The sequence below is a fragment of the Rhea americana genome, unplaced genomic scaffold (genome assembly GCF_003343005.1).
Source record: "Rhea americana isolate MKP2758 unplaced genomic scaffold, rheAme1 scaffold_14, whole genome shotgun sequence".
NCBI lineage: Eukaryota > Metazoa > Chordata > Aves > Rheiformes > Rheidae > Rhea > Rhea americana.
This window is the reverse complement of record NW_028185483.1, coordinates 3,250,683-3,265,829: the sequence shown is the minus strand read 5'-3', so window position 1 is coordinate 3,265,829 and position 15,147 is coordinate 3,250,683. Positions and strand designations below refer to the sequence as shown.

Genomic DNA, 15,147 nt, shown 5'->3' with positions numbered 1-15,147 from the left:
ATTAATAGATTACTTAATGTTTTGCCATACTACTGCTAGAACAAAAGGTGAATTTTGTAATTCGCTCTGCAAAATGAGTACGTGAATCTTGCACGATAATATCATCATCTGCCAACACAAAAGTCAGCCAAGTTCGTGTAAGATCACATACAGCTTAGACACTTAATACCACGTCAGACAGTGTGAAGCACGTCTCAGAAAGGGAATTTATAACATTAATCCAACAAAACCAGAAACACATGCATACCATTACACACACGATATCCATCCAGTCACTATGTCAGATGTTTTCAAATTATGAAATATTCCTAGAATTTGTCCTTCACTTCCAAAGATAAAATAAATGACACAAACATTTCCATTTTATTCCCAGAATGGTCACTAGGAATTTAATAGATCCCAAAAGTGTTAACAGGGAACCAACATAATGTATTATGAGAATTGTAATTAAAAAACAAGGCAGACATCTCATCCGAGAACAGCTTGTGCAGGAATCTCTATTCCAGGAGAAAAGTCAGCAGCAGTTGCTCAATGAAAAACGGGCAAAAATGTGACTGAATTTTGGTTAGAAAGCACCTGTGAAAGTCACATATTCCGCATCCCTGCTCAAAACAAGACATTAGAGCAGGTTGGTCAGGGCCACGTCCAGTCAAGCTCTGAGCATCTCCAAGGATGGAAATTCCACAACAGCTCTAGGATCTGGTATTTAATTACCCTCAGGGGTTATTATTCCTAATATCTAAGCAGATTTTCCTCAGATTGAACTTGTGTCTGCTACCTCCTGTTTTATCAAAACACATATGTCATGTTTGCCAACCCCCTGGCCACCTTGGCCAGCTGGACTCTCTCCAATATGTCAACGTCCATCTTGTACTGGGAAAACGCAAACTGGACACAGTACTCGAGAGGTGGTCTGACCAGTAGTGCCCAAACAGAGGGGAAGGATCACTTCCCTGAACCTACCTTGCTATGGTCACGCTACTACAGCCCAGGATGCTGCTGGTCGTCTTCACTGCAAGGGGGCACTGCTGACTTATGTTTAACTTTCTGTCCATCAAGAGCCCAGGCTCCTTTTCTGTAAAGCTGCTCCCTATCTAGTCATCCGCTAGCCTGTAGTGGCACATGGGGTTATCCCAGCGCAGATACAAGAATTTCTATTTGCTTTTGCTGAACTTCATCAGGTTCCTGTCAGCCTATTTCCTCAGGTTGGACTTACAGAGAAGTGAACTAGATATTAACGAGTGACAATGAAATAGATACTTGGAAAAAAAAATAAAATAAAATAAAGCATCCCCCTACACCAAGCTGAGATCAGCACTCAAGAGGTTTCTCAACGAAAAATTAGGCCTATGGCTCCTATCCATATTTTTGTGTATCAGACTAGCAGACAGTACACAGCAGGCTTTCTCTCCATAGTTGAGATGCACCTTGGGCACAGGTAGGCCCTTCTATATTACACAAATAAGGAGAAAGAAGTGAGCTTGGCTCTGCATCTGTCTCTTGTTCTGAAGGGGCTTGAAGGCAAGGAGGGTCAGCTCCAGTCAGGCTGTCCTATTCTGCCACTCTCAAAGGCAATTCCAAAATAATCTGTAACTGCCAAAGCAGCTTGTTTTCCTTAGCTTTCCCTCAACACAGCTAGTAGTCTCAGCGCTAAAGCAGCAGAAGACTAAAGGATAAGTAAACTAGAAGTTACAGAATGGGACTAAGACTATCATCAGATCAAAAGGGCTCAAGATGTTTCTCTTATGGTCAATCCATGAGAAAATGAGCAGTATCATTCTGAACAGGTGAGAAACTCATCTCAGTCCACTTCTAGGATTAAGAATCCAGTTAATGAAGGATAATCTAGACACCGTGACAGACAGTGAAACTGCCTACGCACAGCTCTCCCAAACTACATGTAGGAGGGCAGTCTTAAAGCTTCAGGAAGAGCAATTAGGACTCCTCAAGCCTCTCCATGAGCACAGTCTCAAATCTCAAATTCAGGTTAAATTAGGATTTAATGTGTGATAATGTTTCGCTGGAAAAAAATGGCCAAAGTACCTTTAGAACAGGAACCATGGTGTTACTCCACGAAAAAATATGCAAATTTGTGTTTCAGTAAACCGTGAAATAGAATGAGGGCCATGCTTAACATTCAGCAAACTACAAATAACGGAGTGACAATGCCACTAACATTAGAAGGCACACTCGGAAAAAAGTTGAGGATGGTACTGCCTAACTTTCTTAGGGAGAAAAATATGATTCCCAAGTCTTCAGTGTGCTCTTGCCATCTAGGGCTAGGATTAAAAGACGCGACAGAATTTAATGAAGACAAGTTAAAAGCGGAGGATAAGTGTGGCACTGAAGAAAAGAGCCCAACAGCTGCTAAGGGCACTGATCTTTATGCCATGAGAAGATAAGGAATGAAACAGCACGGTTTGCCACTGGGCCTGCTCTCAGGTTTGGGGGGGGGAGAGGGGGTCAGGTAACCAGATGCTAAGGCGCATTAACAAGCCTGACATATGAAAACATTCCCTGCAGTAAGATGAGGAGAGGATCCAACAGATTTCTCAGTGGAAGGGGATGGATAAATAAATAAATAAATGAGGCCCAGCCAAATGTTTTCATTAAGGAATGGCTGAGAATTTGGCAGAGAAGAATTTACTGAACAATACTTTCTAAAAAGAGCTCTCCACAGTAAGTTCAGGACTTGCTTGTTCTTTTTTCATTTTTGAGGGGATCAACAGGATAAACTGTAAGTCAAATAAAAAACATATCCAGTTAAAATAAAAATGCATGCAACAGATGAAGGTTTGACATCAACTCCTCAATTTGAATCAATGAATTCATATATGATTTTTGTTTTTAGAAACCTGAGAACATGTACTGATGTGAGAGTAACGAGAAAGTAAAGCTCTGTCACAAATTCACTGAGCAAGATACATTTACTGAAACCATACTTCAGCTGCAAACAGATACAGGTTTCTGTGAAACACTGCCAAGTGCACACTCACTACCTTGCATAGCAAGGATTTTTTTTATTTGTAATTTTAAATATTCTGTATCCTGATTTCAATTTATATGAACTTTTCTTAGTGTTTAAAATGAAGTAAGAAAAGGGTTATTTTCAGATTGTGCTATAAAATAAAAAGACTTTAAAATTTTAAGAAAGGTGCATACTTACGCTGGTAGTTGCACATAAAGCAAGCCTGTGCTGCAATCATCCACTCAGCTCTAGTCTCACAGAAGATAGCAATGTTAGTCTTTGGTTGCTGACCCAACACTGCTAAGCCATTTCCAAAATTAACAGCTTTAACGTATACATCATCATATGAAAGCCAAGTGTATTTGCCAAGGATCACCTAATAAGGATAATAAATTCAATTTAGAAAACAGAACGCCTTAACACATGTCCAACTACATCTTTAACCATGTGAACAAAACGCAACTTTCATTTCAAATTTCTGTTTCAGTTAAACAACAGTTTATTCAAGAAAATAAATAATATTCTTTAAAATAATTATAGGGAGTATGGAAGTTCCATCACACAAACATTTCCATGAATGTTATCACCTCATTTTCTGTTTTCACATTAAGGAAGCACAGAATTCCCACCACATTTTGAGACTTCAGAAGCTCCCTAGAAGGCCATGATATCTGACCCACATGCTTTTAGTTTTCATGAAGGTTTGTTTTATTTTGAATGAAGGATAAAAAGAGCTAGCACAAAACATTCTCTATATCTGCTTTCTTGGATATCTGGACTCAGATTCTGCCACATAAATGATACTTAGATGTTTATTCTTATGAAAAATACTCAGGAAATTGGAACCCAGAAAGCCTTATATGCTGGCTTTTCAGTCAAAGATTGTGAAGTTCCCTTTCCTTTGTTTGTTCTGAGGCAAATGTTAGGAGGAGGAAGAGCAACCTGTTTGCCATTTTTACCACCAAACAAAAGCAAGGTAGAAGACCTGAATGGAATTGACTGACCAATCTCAATACTGAAAAGTCATGTGGAAAAAAGTTAAGCATTTCACTTTTCTTCCACATGTGGAAGCTGTGCACAGAAACTGTGGATTTGAATTTACTGTTCATTATCTACCTTACCATAGATTTCCATGTATACACTAACACCCTACAGTACTTTTTTTTTTCTCCACCAACTGTTAAGTTATTTCTTTGAGGATTATTTTATAAATTCTCATATGCAGCTGGAGTACCAGGAAGAGTTTTTACACTGAAAATTCAAACCCTAAATTATACCTTACCTGTCTAGTTATACAAGCACCTCAACAGTTTTGAAAAATATTAGCTTTATTGGTCAAGTATTTCAGAGCTTTCATTTGTCTACACAGCATTATTAATAAATGCATGCAAACATTAAAGAAAAAAAGCTAGAAAAAACTGTAAAAGCAAAGTTCTCTTGCCTTCTCCCATTCTGTTCTCCAGATATCATTTACCTAGTTTAACTAAATTTCAAATTTGTGGGTTGTAAGAATTAACTTTTTGGTATGTAACTACATTTCTAATGACTATACATTTCTGCATCAACTTTGTTAACGGGTTTGAAAAATCCCTCTCAAGTTCTAATAGAATAGAAAAACAAATTCTAATAAATTTCTGCTATCAAAACACTTCCAAACTACAGAAGTTTACAACTGAATAACTGAGTTGTATCCACTCCAACCTTCTTGAATATTACCAATTAAGCTATGTTTTTAGCAGGACAGTCCTTTCTTACCCCAAGACAATTATACACAAAGCTGTTTAGAAATTTCACACAACTTTTTTGTTTAAAAACAACAATTATTCAAAATGCAAAAGAAATACTCACCAATATAGGAATACTCAACAATTTCACCACAAAATAAACATTTTTCAGATGAATACCTGCCCAGCTTTTCCTGTCTTATCATTTATAGAAATTCTGCTTTATTGGCAGATAGGCCATTTCAAAGCCAGGAAGTCCAAAAACCTTACCAGAGAAGGCACTATCACAGTCAATATCTCTACTGTAACTCATTAGAGAATTACAGAAACAATATTGACTGACCAAGCTCAGCCACTGCTTGCTGGCGGCAGCACCGCACAGCAGAACACCTGGGCACCAGCTGCCTTACCTCCGGAGCTTGCAGGCAGACCTGTGGAGAACCACCTGGAAGTTCATTTCATTTGGGAAATGCTAAGATATTTCCGGTGTGGTAATATTCTACTATTTCCAAAACAAGTACTACATATTTTCCTGTTCATTGTAAGTTCAGTAATTTGGGAGTTTAATTCCAATTTGGGACATTTTCCCCCACACTCAGTGTTTTTCAGAGACTCAGAAATTCCTGACAAGCTCATCAGCTGAAAGTAATTTGTAGTACTGAATCAGGTGACACCTTTTCCATTCTCATGCTCAACCTACTAAATGGCTTCAAGGAATACTGCTCTCAAATATATAAGCCAAGAAGAGCACGCAGTGTCTTTACTATTTTTAGTAAATTCACCAACCAGTAGCTTATCCATTTTTTTGCAATTTCCAAAGAAAAATTTACCATGTAGCTTGCTAAAGTAGAAATAATAAATCATTAAATTGTTGAAAATGGATCTTTCTAAACAATATCTATGATTCTTTTTTCCTTAATTTTTTTCTTAAATAGCTTATCCTAATTGTTTACACTAATTTTATACAAATAGCAAAGTAAATTAGTAAAGATGGTCTTATTAGTGCTTTTCTTTCTTAAAATGTTAGAAAATTAGGTGTGTGAAAACAGATGAAAAGACCATTTCCAGTGAGGCTATTTTGAATTTTAACTCTCCTACTGCTTTACTCTAATTTAAATTCCCATGTACCTTTCTTCCCCATGCCTGATGTCTCTGTTCCCTCTCTATGACATATTAATATGTTGCCTCTCTTCACATGTCCCTTTCTTCTACATTTCCCAATATGAATCTACAGCATACACAGGATCATTTCTTCCATCCTTTCTTATGTTCAAGTACCTGTCTCCAAATCCACTTCCCTTTCCGGCTCTTCTCTCAGTACCTTTTCATGAGCTTTTTCTAATGTACAGTCTTCTACTATAAACAGTCGTTAAGACCGATGTTAAGTGTCATAAGCTTTTAAACATTCATACATATGCTTAATTTTACAACTTGGACAACCTCCTCCCCCTTCTTGATAACTATTCATACACATAGAGTCAGGTGGTTGTCCAAGAGTCTGCAAGAGAAGGGCCCAAGTCAAGATTACTGAGAATTAAACACAGGCACAAAATCAAACAGTGCATGAGAAAAGAGAGTCTCTATAAATGCTCTTTCTTAATAAATACATAAATAAGATAAATACTGCCCTCTAGTGTACCAGCTTTTAACACAAACTGCAATTTATTAAAAATACTTGAATTACATACTTAATGCTTGTGACAGCCTTCCAAAATACCAGACTTGAAAAGATCACTTTCCCCTACCAAAATCATGTTTACTTTTCCCAATCATATTTTTCCATGTTTCCACTAATTCTGTTCTTGGTTATAAAACTTTTTTAAAAGAACAAGGCAAAAATAAAGCAAAATCCACATACTAATCAAGCCCATGAAAATATAATCTATAACTAAGACCACACAAAATAATCAACCAATAGAAGCAAGTTCGTATTTTGGGCAAAGTGAAACAAATAAGAGTTATTTCATTTTTCATACAAATTTTCACTAAACAAAATGTAAGCTCTGCACTTTTTATTCCAATTAAGTCTTAAGCTGTGAAATACTTTCAACGTTATTTTATTCTGACTGAAAAACATATTTCATAAAATTAGTATGCTCTCTAATCCACATCTTAAAGGATATTATTGAAGAAAATGTAAAAACTATATATGGAATACTATAAAATGCAAAGTAAGCAAGGACAAGTATTTTTATTAACATCTTAATTTCTGTTATTTTGGTAAATTCAATTGGTAACCACAAAGGAACAACTCTTTCAAACAACATAATAGCATTAAAAAAGAAATTACAGATTTTATGGCATATCCATGCATTGGCAAATTAAAGTAGTATCTAACCTTAAACGTGTTAAGACATCTAGCTTTAAACAAATTAAGCTAAAATTGTGACTACATTTAGTTCTCCCAAGCATCACAGGCTCAATATTTTGAGGGATATTAATTTAACCTATTAATTAATAGATCATAATCTTATTTATTAAGAATCAGGTTAATCCAGCCCCTTGCTGCTTGCACAACAGTCCTCTTCTAATTGGTAATGCAATTCAGTACACAGACTCATGATCCACATTCAGATCTGCCACTGACTTGCAGCTGACCTCAAAAATACATCAGTCATTCCCACCACTGTATGTTCAATTTCTGAAATGGAAAAAATAATTATCAAGTTTTGCAATCCCTTTAAGGTACACAGATTACACGTATTATATGTAAGGATTCAGAACTGTCATGTACCTTTTCAAGAAGTTGCACCAAACAAATCTTGGCAAGTTGCCTTTACTGAAGAGACACAGGCAATAAAAGGACGCATGATATAAAACACAAAAATCAAAAGAAAGAATCCTAACATTTTGAATTGACAAAGAATCATGCAAAACTTTCAGATTTACCCACTTGCTAAAACACCTTATGAGGTATTAATAAAACACTGTATTCATTAATGGAAAAAAAAAATCAAAAGTAAACTTAGACAACAATGCCACCACCTGGGAACAAAATAACAGAACAGCAATTATGGCAATCAACCATGAAGAACTGTTTTGTCAAGCTTAGTCAAAATTACCTAATTGAAGACTTAGAAACAAGTTATTCAAATAAATCATCAACGTTCTTCAGCTTTCTAACATTCAAAATACTTTACTTGCATAATGCAAAAGGCTAAAACTCCTAAGTGCTTAAGCTTTATACTACTAATTAGCTTTGAAAAACAGAACAGAGGTTACTGGTAGCCAAAAAAACTAATGAAAAACCTAGTTGGTATTCAACATCAACTTGTTTCTGTTTCTTTTCAGGTCAACAAGGCAGCAAAATGTGCACTGAAAAAGTCTGTATGCATGCATTTCTCTCAGAGGCAGGCATTTCTGAACAGCATTTCCTTCTCAACGAGAAATTAAGATTTCAACACAACAAATCTTTGCCATATTAAACATATATCATGATGTTAAACAAATTCTACTTTAAACATTATACACAAATACCAGAATTAAAAATAGTATTATTTAAGGATTTTCTTATTCTATGAAAAGATAAATGTTTCCCTTGCACAAAAATAATCTTATCCAAAAATGATCTTTATAACATGAAGGCAGCAACCTTCTAATAGAGGAGGGCAGAACTTTAACATTTATCTGCACATATATTCTCTGAATGGAATCTGACTCACTCTCTCAGGCAAAAATACATTTTTGAGTGCCTCTGAATAGATACAAATTGGCAACCAACAACACAGGCCTGACCTTGAAAGACCCAATCCCTCAAAACAGAACTAAGTTTTTCTGTTGGAATTACCTCTGCCCCTTAAAATTACAGACATGCAGTTTGCCTTAAAGAAGGCTAAAAAAACATTCTCCCAATGAAAGTCTGTGCAAACCTTTTTCAAACCAGAACTCCATTTAAGTCCTAATTACATAGGGCAAAACTGTAATTTGTTGATTTACTAACAGGCTTACTGGAAAAGCACGTTTGAGACTAGGCATCTACTAATTTTTCTATACACATACGTGATTAGAGTTCAGAATAACACAAAGAGGGGAATATTTCATTCACCTAAAATGGAAACTAGAACTTATACCTGCTTGCGTATCTGCTAGCAATCCTTTTTAAAAAGTATAACGCACATTTGGTTTTTTCCCCTCTTTGTTGAAGACATAACAAAGGATATCTACTCAAGAATGCAAAAAGAAGGTAAGATTTGTTTTAAATACTGATTAATGAAAGAGTAGGAATTAGATAACTCTTTGCATGACTACTTAATCTAAGTAGCGAAAGTTACCTTTCCCCAATTTCTTTTGCTGAGCTTTAACTTTTGTACCCCCCCCCCCAAAAAAAAAAAAAAAGTAAACTAAACTAAATACTGGTTGAAAAAAAATCTTGAAGGTAGACGGTAATACACTTACCTTTTTAAAAACTTTTCCTGATGGCTGGATTTCATCCTCCTCTTTTAATATTTCACGTGTTCCCAAGAGTTTTTTGTCCTTAAATTTAGTTTTAGCATACTTAAAAACTTTGTCAAGTGTATCACATCCAGGATACAAAACTGAAGCTAAGCAGTGTTGACTGTTAACAGATCTGTATGCACCCCCAGGCTTGTTATTCACAGGTTTAGCTTTAACCTGCTTGGATTTTGCTATAGCCTCCCTTGATCCTGATAGTATGTACCATGGAATGTACGTAATAAAAGTGTACACCAAGATTATAAAGTTTATAAATTGCAGAAGAACAGGGTTGATGTTATGCTTCAACTTCATTTTGGCTGCTTGTGAAGCTTATACGAAAGAGTTTGAAAACATGCATCAATTAAATGGAGATCCAAAAAGATCTGGAAAAAAGAAAAGAGAAGATTAGCAATGAATTCTATAGCTGTTGTATTGGGGGGAGGGGTATTTTCAAACATTATTACAATCCGTAAGAGGAATAGGTCTCTTTACATGGAGAAATTAGGGTAGGAATCTTTACTCCTAACGAATGTCACAAGACGCTGATATATGAGGAAAAATTCTTCTATTTCTCTTTAAGAGGCAGCGTTATACATTTTTTTTTTTATTGATTCTATACAACACAATAACAGAGTTATTACGGAATTTAGGACTTGAGTTTTTAAATTAAATTACCTGTATAATCACATAACAGTTTCATATAAATACATGCCAATTACAAATTCAAAAGACAGCACAGTATAAATCACACCTGGATGAATATCCTAACTAGCAACCTTCATGTCCCTCAACTGTAAATGATCAAACTTCACACAAGCCCTAAGAAAACAAGCAATGCCACCTCTCCATCTGATCACTAAGCCTGTCCACACGCTTTCTAAACATTATACGAACTGAGACATCTATATAAGAAAAGGAAATTTTAACCTTCCTTCATGAAGCCCCTTCATGTGAAATAACTTTGCTGGCTCTTTTATACCTAAGAACATTCCCTCATCCACCAGGTTTCATCCATAACATCCGTATGCAGTGCATGCACTTGTCATATAAACATGCATGAAAATAAGCTAAATAATATTGGGGAAAATCTGGGAAACAGCTAAAAAAAATTAAGAAGAAAATCCTAGCAATAGCATTATGAAGAAAATGTATAACTTCTTCGAGGCTCCTTAATGATTCCAGGATAGCCACTGGAACTTCTTTTTTCTTTTAATATAAAGAAAGAACAAGATTAAGGCAACTTTCTAATGTGTTCTACTGTAAAGACAAGAAGTTTTGCTTAATCCACAAAATAATTAAAATCATTATGGATAGTAGGAACTTGTCATAATGTCTAAAGATGAATTTCTGCAATAGTGAATGAGCTATCAATTATAAAAATCACTTTTTACATATAAAAGAAAAATAGTCTCACAATAAATACCTTAAAATCATTAACTGAGTGAAGTGTATTTATATTATTTAAAATATATTTTAAATGAGAACAAATCAATACCTTACATTTGTTGGATCAGATTAATTCTATCTTTCTCTAAACCACTGAATTTCTTAAAACTCCAAGCCAAAGTATCTCAATATCAACTTCTTCCCTAAAAAGCTGTTGTAACCAAAAGAACCTCTGTAACACTCCCCTCATATAGGCAATACAGTAGTACTTGAAGGAACCAACCAACATCAAGGCTGTTCTGTAAAGCACCCAGAGACATAAATTTAAATAAAGTCTGTGAGCTCTTCAAGGTAGGGAGTTACTGGGTCTGGCAGCATGAGGAAAAAGGATATAAAAAGAAAAATGGAACTGTGTATATTTTAATTTTCAGATCAGAAGGAAAGAAGTAATGACAAAAAAATAAATAGGCTGAAGAACAAATTCAATAATCAGTTGAAGAGACTTATGTTCTTAGGCTGTCACTGAGGGATGCTTAATGAAAATAATCATATGCCAGGCAGTAAGCTACTTTTGATAGTGGCATAGAACACGATGTCTTGAAGCTGAATCTAGAGTTCACACGACAAAAATTTACCCATTTTCCATGAAGTTATAAATTGGACTGTAATTTTGCATTGCCTAACTCAGGGAAGGGAAGGGAACAAAAAAACAAACAAAAAAACAAACAAATAAAAAAAAAGATTTCATTTTTCATGTAAAGCTGGGTAACTGTGTTTTAACAATTTATCAAACACTGTGACAAGTTGCCAATGGTCTCCTGGGGTGCATTGAGAAGACTGTTGCCAGCAGGTCGAGGGGGGTGATCCTGCCCCTCTACTCAGCCCTGTGAGGCCTCATCTTGAGTACTGTGTCCAGTTCTGGGCTCCCCAGGACAAGAGAGACATGGAGCTACTGGAGAGAGTCCAGCACAGGGCTACAAAGATGATCAGAGGGCTGGAGCACCTGCCCTAGGAGGACCAGCTGCGAGAGCTGGGCCTCTTCAGCCTGGGGAAGAGAAGACTGAGGGGGGACCTGATCAATGTGTGTAAGTATCTGAAGGGAGGGTGTCAAGGGGACGGGGACAAACTCTTTTCAGTTGTCCCATGTGACAGGACAAGAGGCAATGGGCAGAAATTGAAGCACAGGAAGTTCTGCCTGGACGTGAGGGGGAATTTCTTCCCTGTGAGAGTGACGGAGCCCTGGCACAGGTTGCCCAGAGAGGCTGTGGAGTCTCCTTCTCCGGAGACAGTCAAGGCCCACCTGGATGCAACCCTGTCTAACAGGCTCTAGGTGACCCTGCTTGAGCAGGGGGGTTGGACTAGATGATCTCCAGARGTCCCTTCCAACCTTACTGATTCTATGATTCTAAGTTTAAAAAAAAAAAAAAAAAAGAGAGAGAGAGAGAGAGACAAAGCAAATGTTTTAATATTTTCTGAAAATCTTTCTCTAAAGAAGTGCCATGTCTGATAAACATACATCACCACTAGGTATTTTACATTTGAGATTTTGCAAAAACATCCACTTTGAGTTTTATACTTTTCTGTAGCAGGGAGGCATGGAGACCTTTTAGAATAGCAGCTTTCCATTTGAATTTGCAGATACTCTAACATCCTTATTCCCACCTCACCAGACTAGAAGAAAAGAATATTTTATATTATTTCTAAAATAACTGCACCAAGGTCTCTCAGGAGCTCTTTTCTGACTCACTTGAAGCCTTACACAAAATCTCAAACCTGGAAATATTTTCTTTGAATTGTAAATCATAAATTATGTTATGCCTATGATTTCATAAAGGCTGCCTCCCAACAGAGGGTAACGAACATCCCCATAGGACAAGTGAAGGGAAAATACTTTCAGTTATCTGCCTAGTTCAGAAAATTGAGTGTCAGGCCTGGAAACAAGCCCTTGAACTCCAATTCTGATATGCATTCATCACTGGGTTTATTGCTTATCATGTCAGTTTCTCCTTCAATAAAATGAGCGTCCCTTTCAAACAGATTTTTTTAATAAATCAACATTTAAATTTTTTTCATTTAAAATGCTAATTAAAGAGAAAAGAATAGCTTTTACAAATGTAGTTGCTTGCCATAAATGCCTAATAAGACTTAACATTTTCTTTCTTTAAAACTTTGTAATCAGCAGATAGCACAAACAAATAAAGAGACTACTCATGTGCTTTTGTTTCTAGGATGATACCACTGTAATTAATAGGGGAAAAAAAACACATGCCCTTTTTGAACAGGGAAGGCAAACATATTCTAGCTGTTCCAAAAACAGCTGAGCCGCGACACAAAGGAAATTTCTTGGTGATAAGCTAATAACTCTGTCTCTTTCCTTGTATGACTGAAGAACACAAGATGGGTTCCCTCCCCCCCATCTTTTCATTTACTTGTTCACTGTGTTGCTGAAGAGAAAGACTTCAGGTAAAAATCAAGAGAGATGCATTATTTCTGTCTGGTTAAAGTGTAGTGACGCCTTTATCAAATAGATTTATCTTTGCCACTCCCAGCAGAAGAACATTAAGTCAGCTAAATGGATCACTGAGCTTCCAATAAAATCTCGGAGAAACTATCAGATGAAAAAGAGGGAGGGAAGGAGTCAGGCAGGGAGAAAGTCGACTAGCCCTGCTACTTCCAGATTGTGAAAAAAAACATGCTTCTTCAATATGGTTCCTTCAGATATTTACATTCACAGTGAAGCACACATGCATTTATGGTTTTCCAAAGATGTAATACTGAACATTATCTCACATCCAAGGAACAATGAGTAGCTCTTATTATTAAGCTGCCTGCCTATGTGTTTCATCACACACCTAAAAAGCTTCCACACAAACAAGATGCAATTGAAAACTTAATGGCTTAACTGTTCATCTAAACCAAAATGGGAGACAGGAAGCCTGAATGTTTTCAGTACACACACAGCTCTGTTTTAATCTGCTACCAGGACATATTTTACAGAGAAAGCTTGTATTTTCTGCGAGTGGAATACAGATTCAATTTCTGATGACAAGGTAGAAGAAAAACTCAACCCAAAATCAAGTACAGAGGGCTACCTTTCTTCATCTCTGCAAACGGAACCACTTGCCATCATGCACTTGAACATGATGGCATCTACGCTTCTCTGTAATACTCCACATTTTTAACCCTTTAATGTAAGCTATCCTAAAAACTCAAAGTAAAAAGATATAATTAATATTCAATTAGCAGAGCTACTTAAAAAATAAAGTTTCAGAGAAATTTTCAAAGTTTTCAAAGTTATTTCAATTTTGAAAGGCTTGAAAGGGACACACTGTTTGCTGTTTAATATATCTCATTTTAAAAAATATCAGACTGAAGAGTTAACAAAATATTTTACTTAAGCTTACATTTCATTGAAATTACAACTTCTGGTCACCTTATTAATTTTGGAAGCAGATGACCACTTTTGATCATAAAAAGAGGATAAGTAAACCCAATTTGGGGGGTCAGGGAATAGAAGGAAGAGGAGAAAGGTATCCTACACACTTTTATCAAGTATTGGTTAACTATGACACTGAGGAAGTTCACTGCCTTCATGAGTTTTGTTTTGCTTTTCATGTATATGCTAATCACTAACAAATAAAAACATGTATGGCATGAAAATATCTTTAACTGGTGCAGTCTGCATTGGAGTAGCTCTAAATGCTCAGGTTTTTAAATAATATGTATCCATTCTGGTGCTGTGGTTTTTGAGGAATCAGTGGTCAAACCCTGACTAGTGATGCAAGAAAGGTTGGCAGATTAAACTAAATCCTGGATGAAAGAGCTGCTAATTCATGCAAGAACATCCCTCATATAAAAAACTATGGAAGCGGATATTTCTGCACATGCATAATACCTGTTCAATTTGTATATAATTCTATTTCATGAAGTAGTCACCAAATTGGAAATAGTAAGAGTACAAGTAAAATCTTACACTGTTTTTAATAGCAAGGACAAAAGGCAACCAGCATACTCATTCAAGAGCTTGGGCGAAATAAACCAGCAGTTTTCAGAACTAATCCTACTTAGTACATAATCAGTGATTTGGCCCTGTATACTTCTTACACTAATACTGTTCTACCCTTTAGTTTCAGAAGCAAACTTTTGTTAAATGAGAAAGGAAGAAATCCTTATAGGAATGTGTGTTTACTAATTGATCTGTTTATAACAACTACTTTACAATACAAGCATGAATTAACAAGAAAAAGAAACCTTATGCAACTTCTCATTGTGGGCAGGCACAGGTACAACAGCTGATACAAGTTCTTGTCTCAGTTACTCAACAGGAGCTGTCACAGGCAACTGTTCTGAAATCTAAAACGGAAAATCCCAATTAAATACAGCAACTATAAAATATACCCTCTGTACTTTCATCTTTTATAATAAATAAAAGCAACATTTTTTCCCCATGACTGCATACACATCACATAAAATAGTAAACGAATAATCAGACTTCCTCCCTCCTCCCGACCTCTCCCCTCCCAGAAATACGTATGTATTCAACTATGGTAACAAAAAATACATGAAAACTCTCATATATAACTCAACATAAAAACTGTCCATTGCAGTAAGAAACAGGATAAAAACTGAGATTTA

General features: G+C 36.1%; 1 protein-coding gene across 2 annotated transcripts in view; it reads right to left on the bottom strand.

Moving 5' to 3' along the window:
* ACSL3 (acyl-CoA synthetase long chain family member 3) overlaps positions 1-14,883 on the bottom strand; it is a 39,000-nt gene extending 24,117 nt beyond the window's left edge. For both annotated transcript variants that reach the window (XR_014895014.1, XM_085298569.1), the window contains exons 1-3: positions 14,764-14,883; positions 9,088-9,509; positions 3,167-3,344 (exon numbers count right to left, since the gene is read on the bottom strand). Coding sequence is in view for 1 of the 2 variants with exons in the window: in XM_085298569.1 (XP_085154695.1) it covers positions 3,167-3,344; positions 9,088-9,438 (529 nt within the window). In the remaining variant the exon portion in view is untranslated. The remainder of the gene's footprint in view (positions 1-3,166; positions 3,345-9,087; positions 9,510-14,763) is intronic.
* Positions 14,884-15,147: the final 264 nt, after the last annotated feature.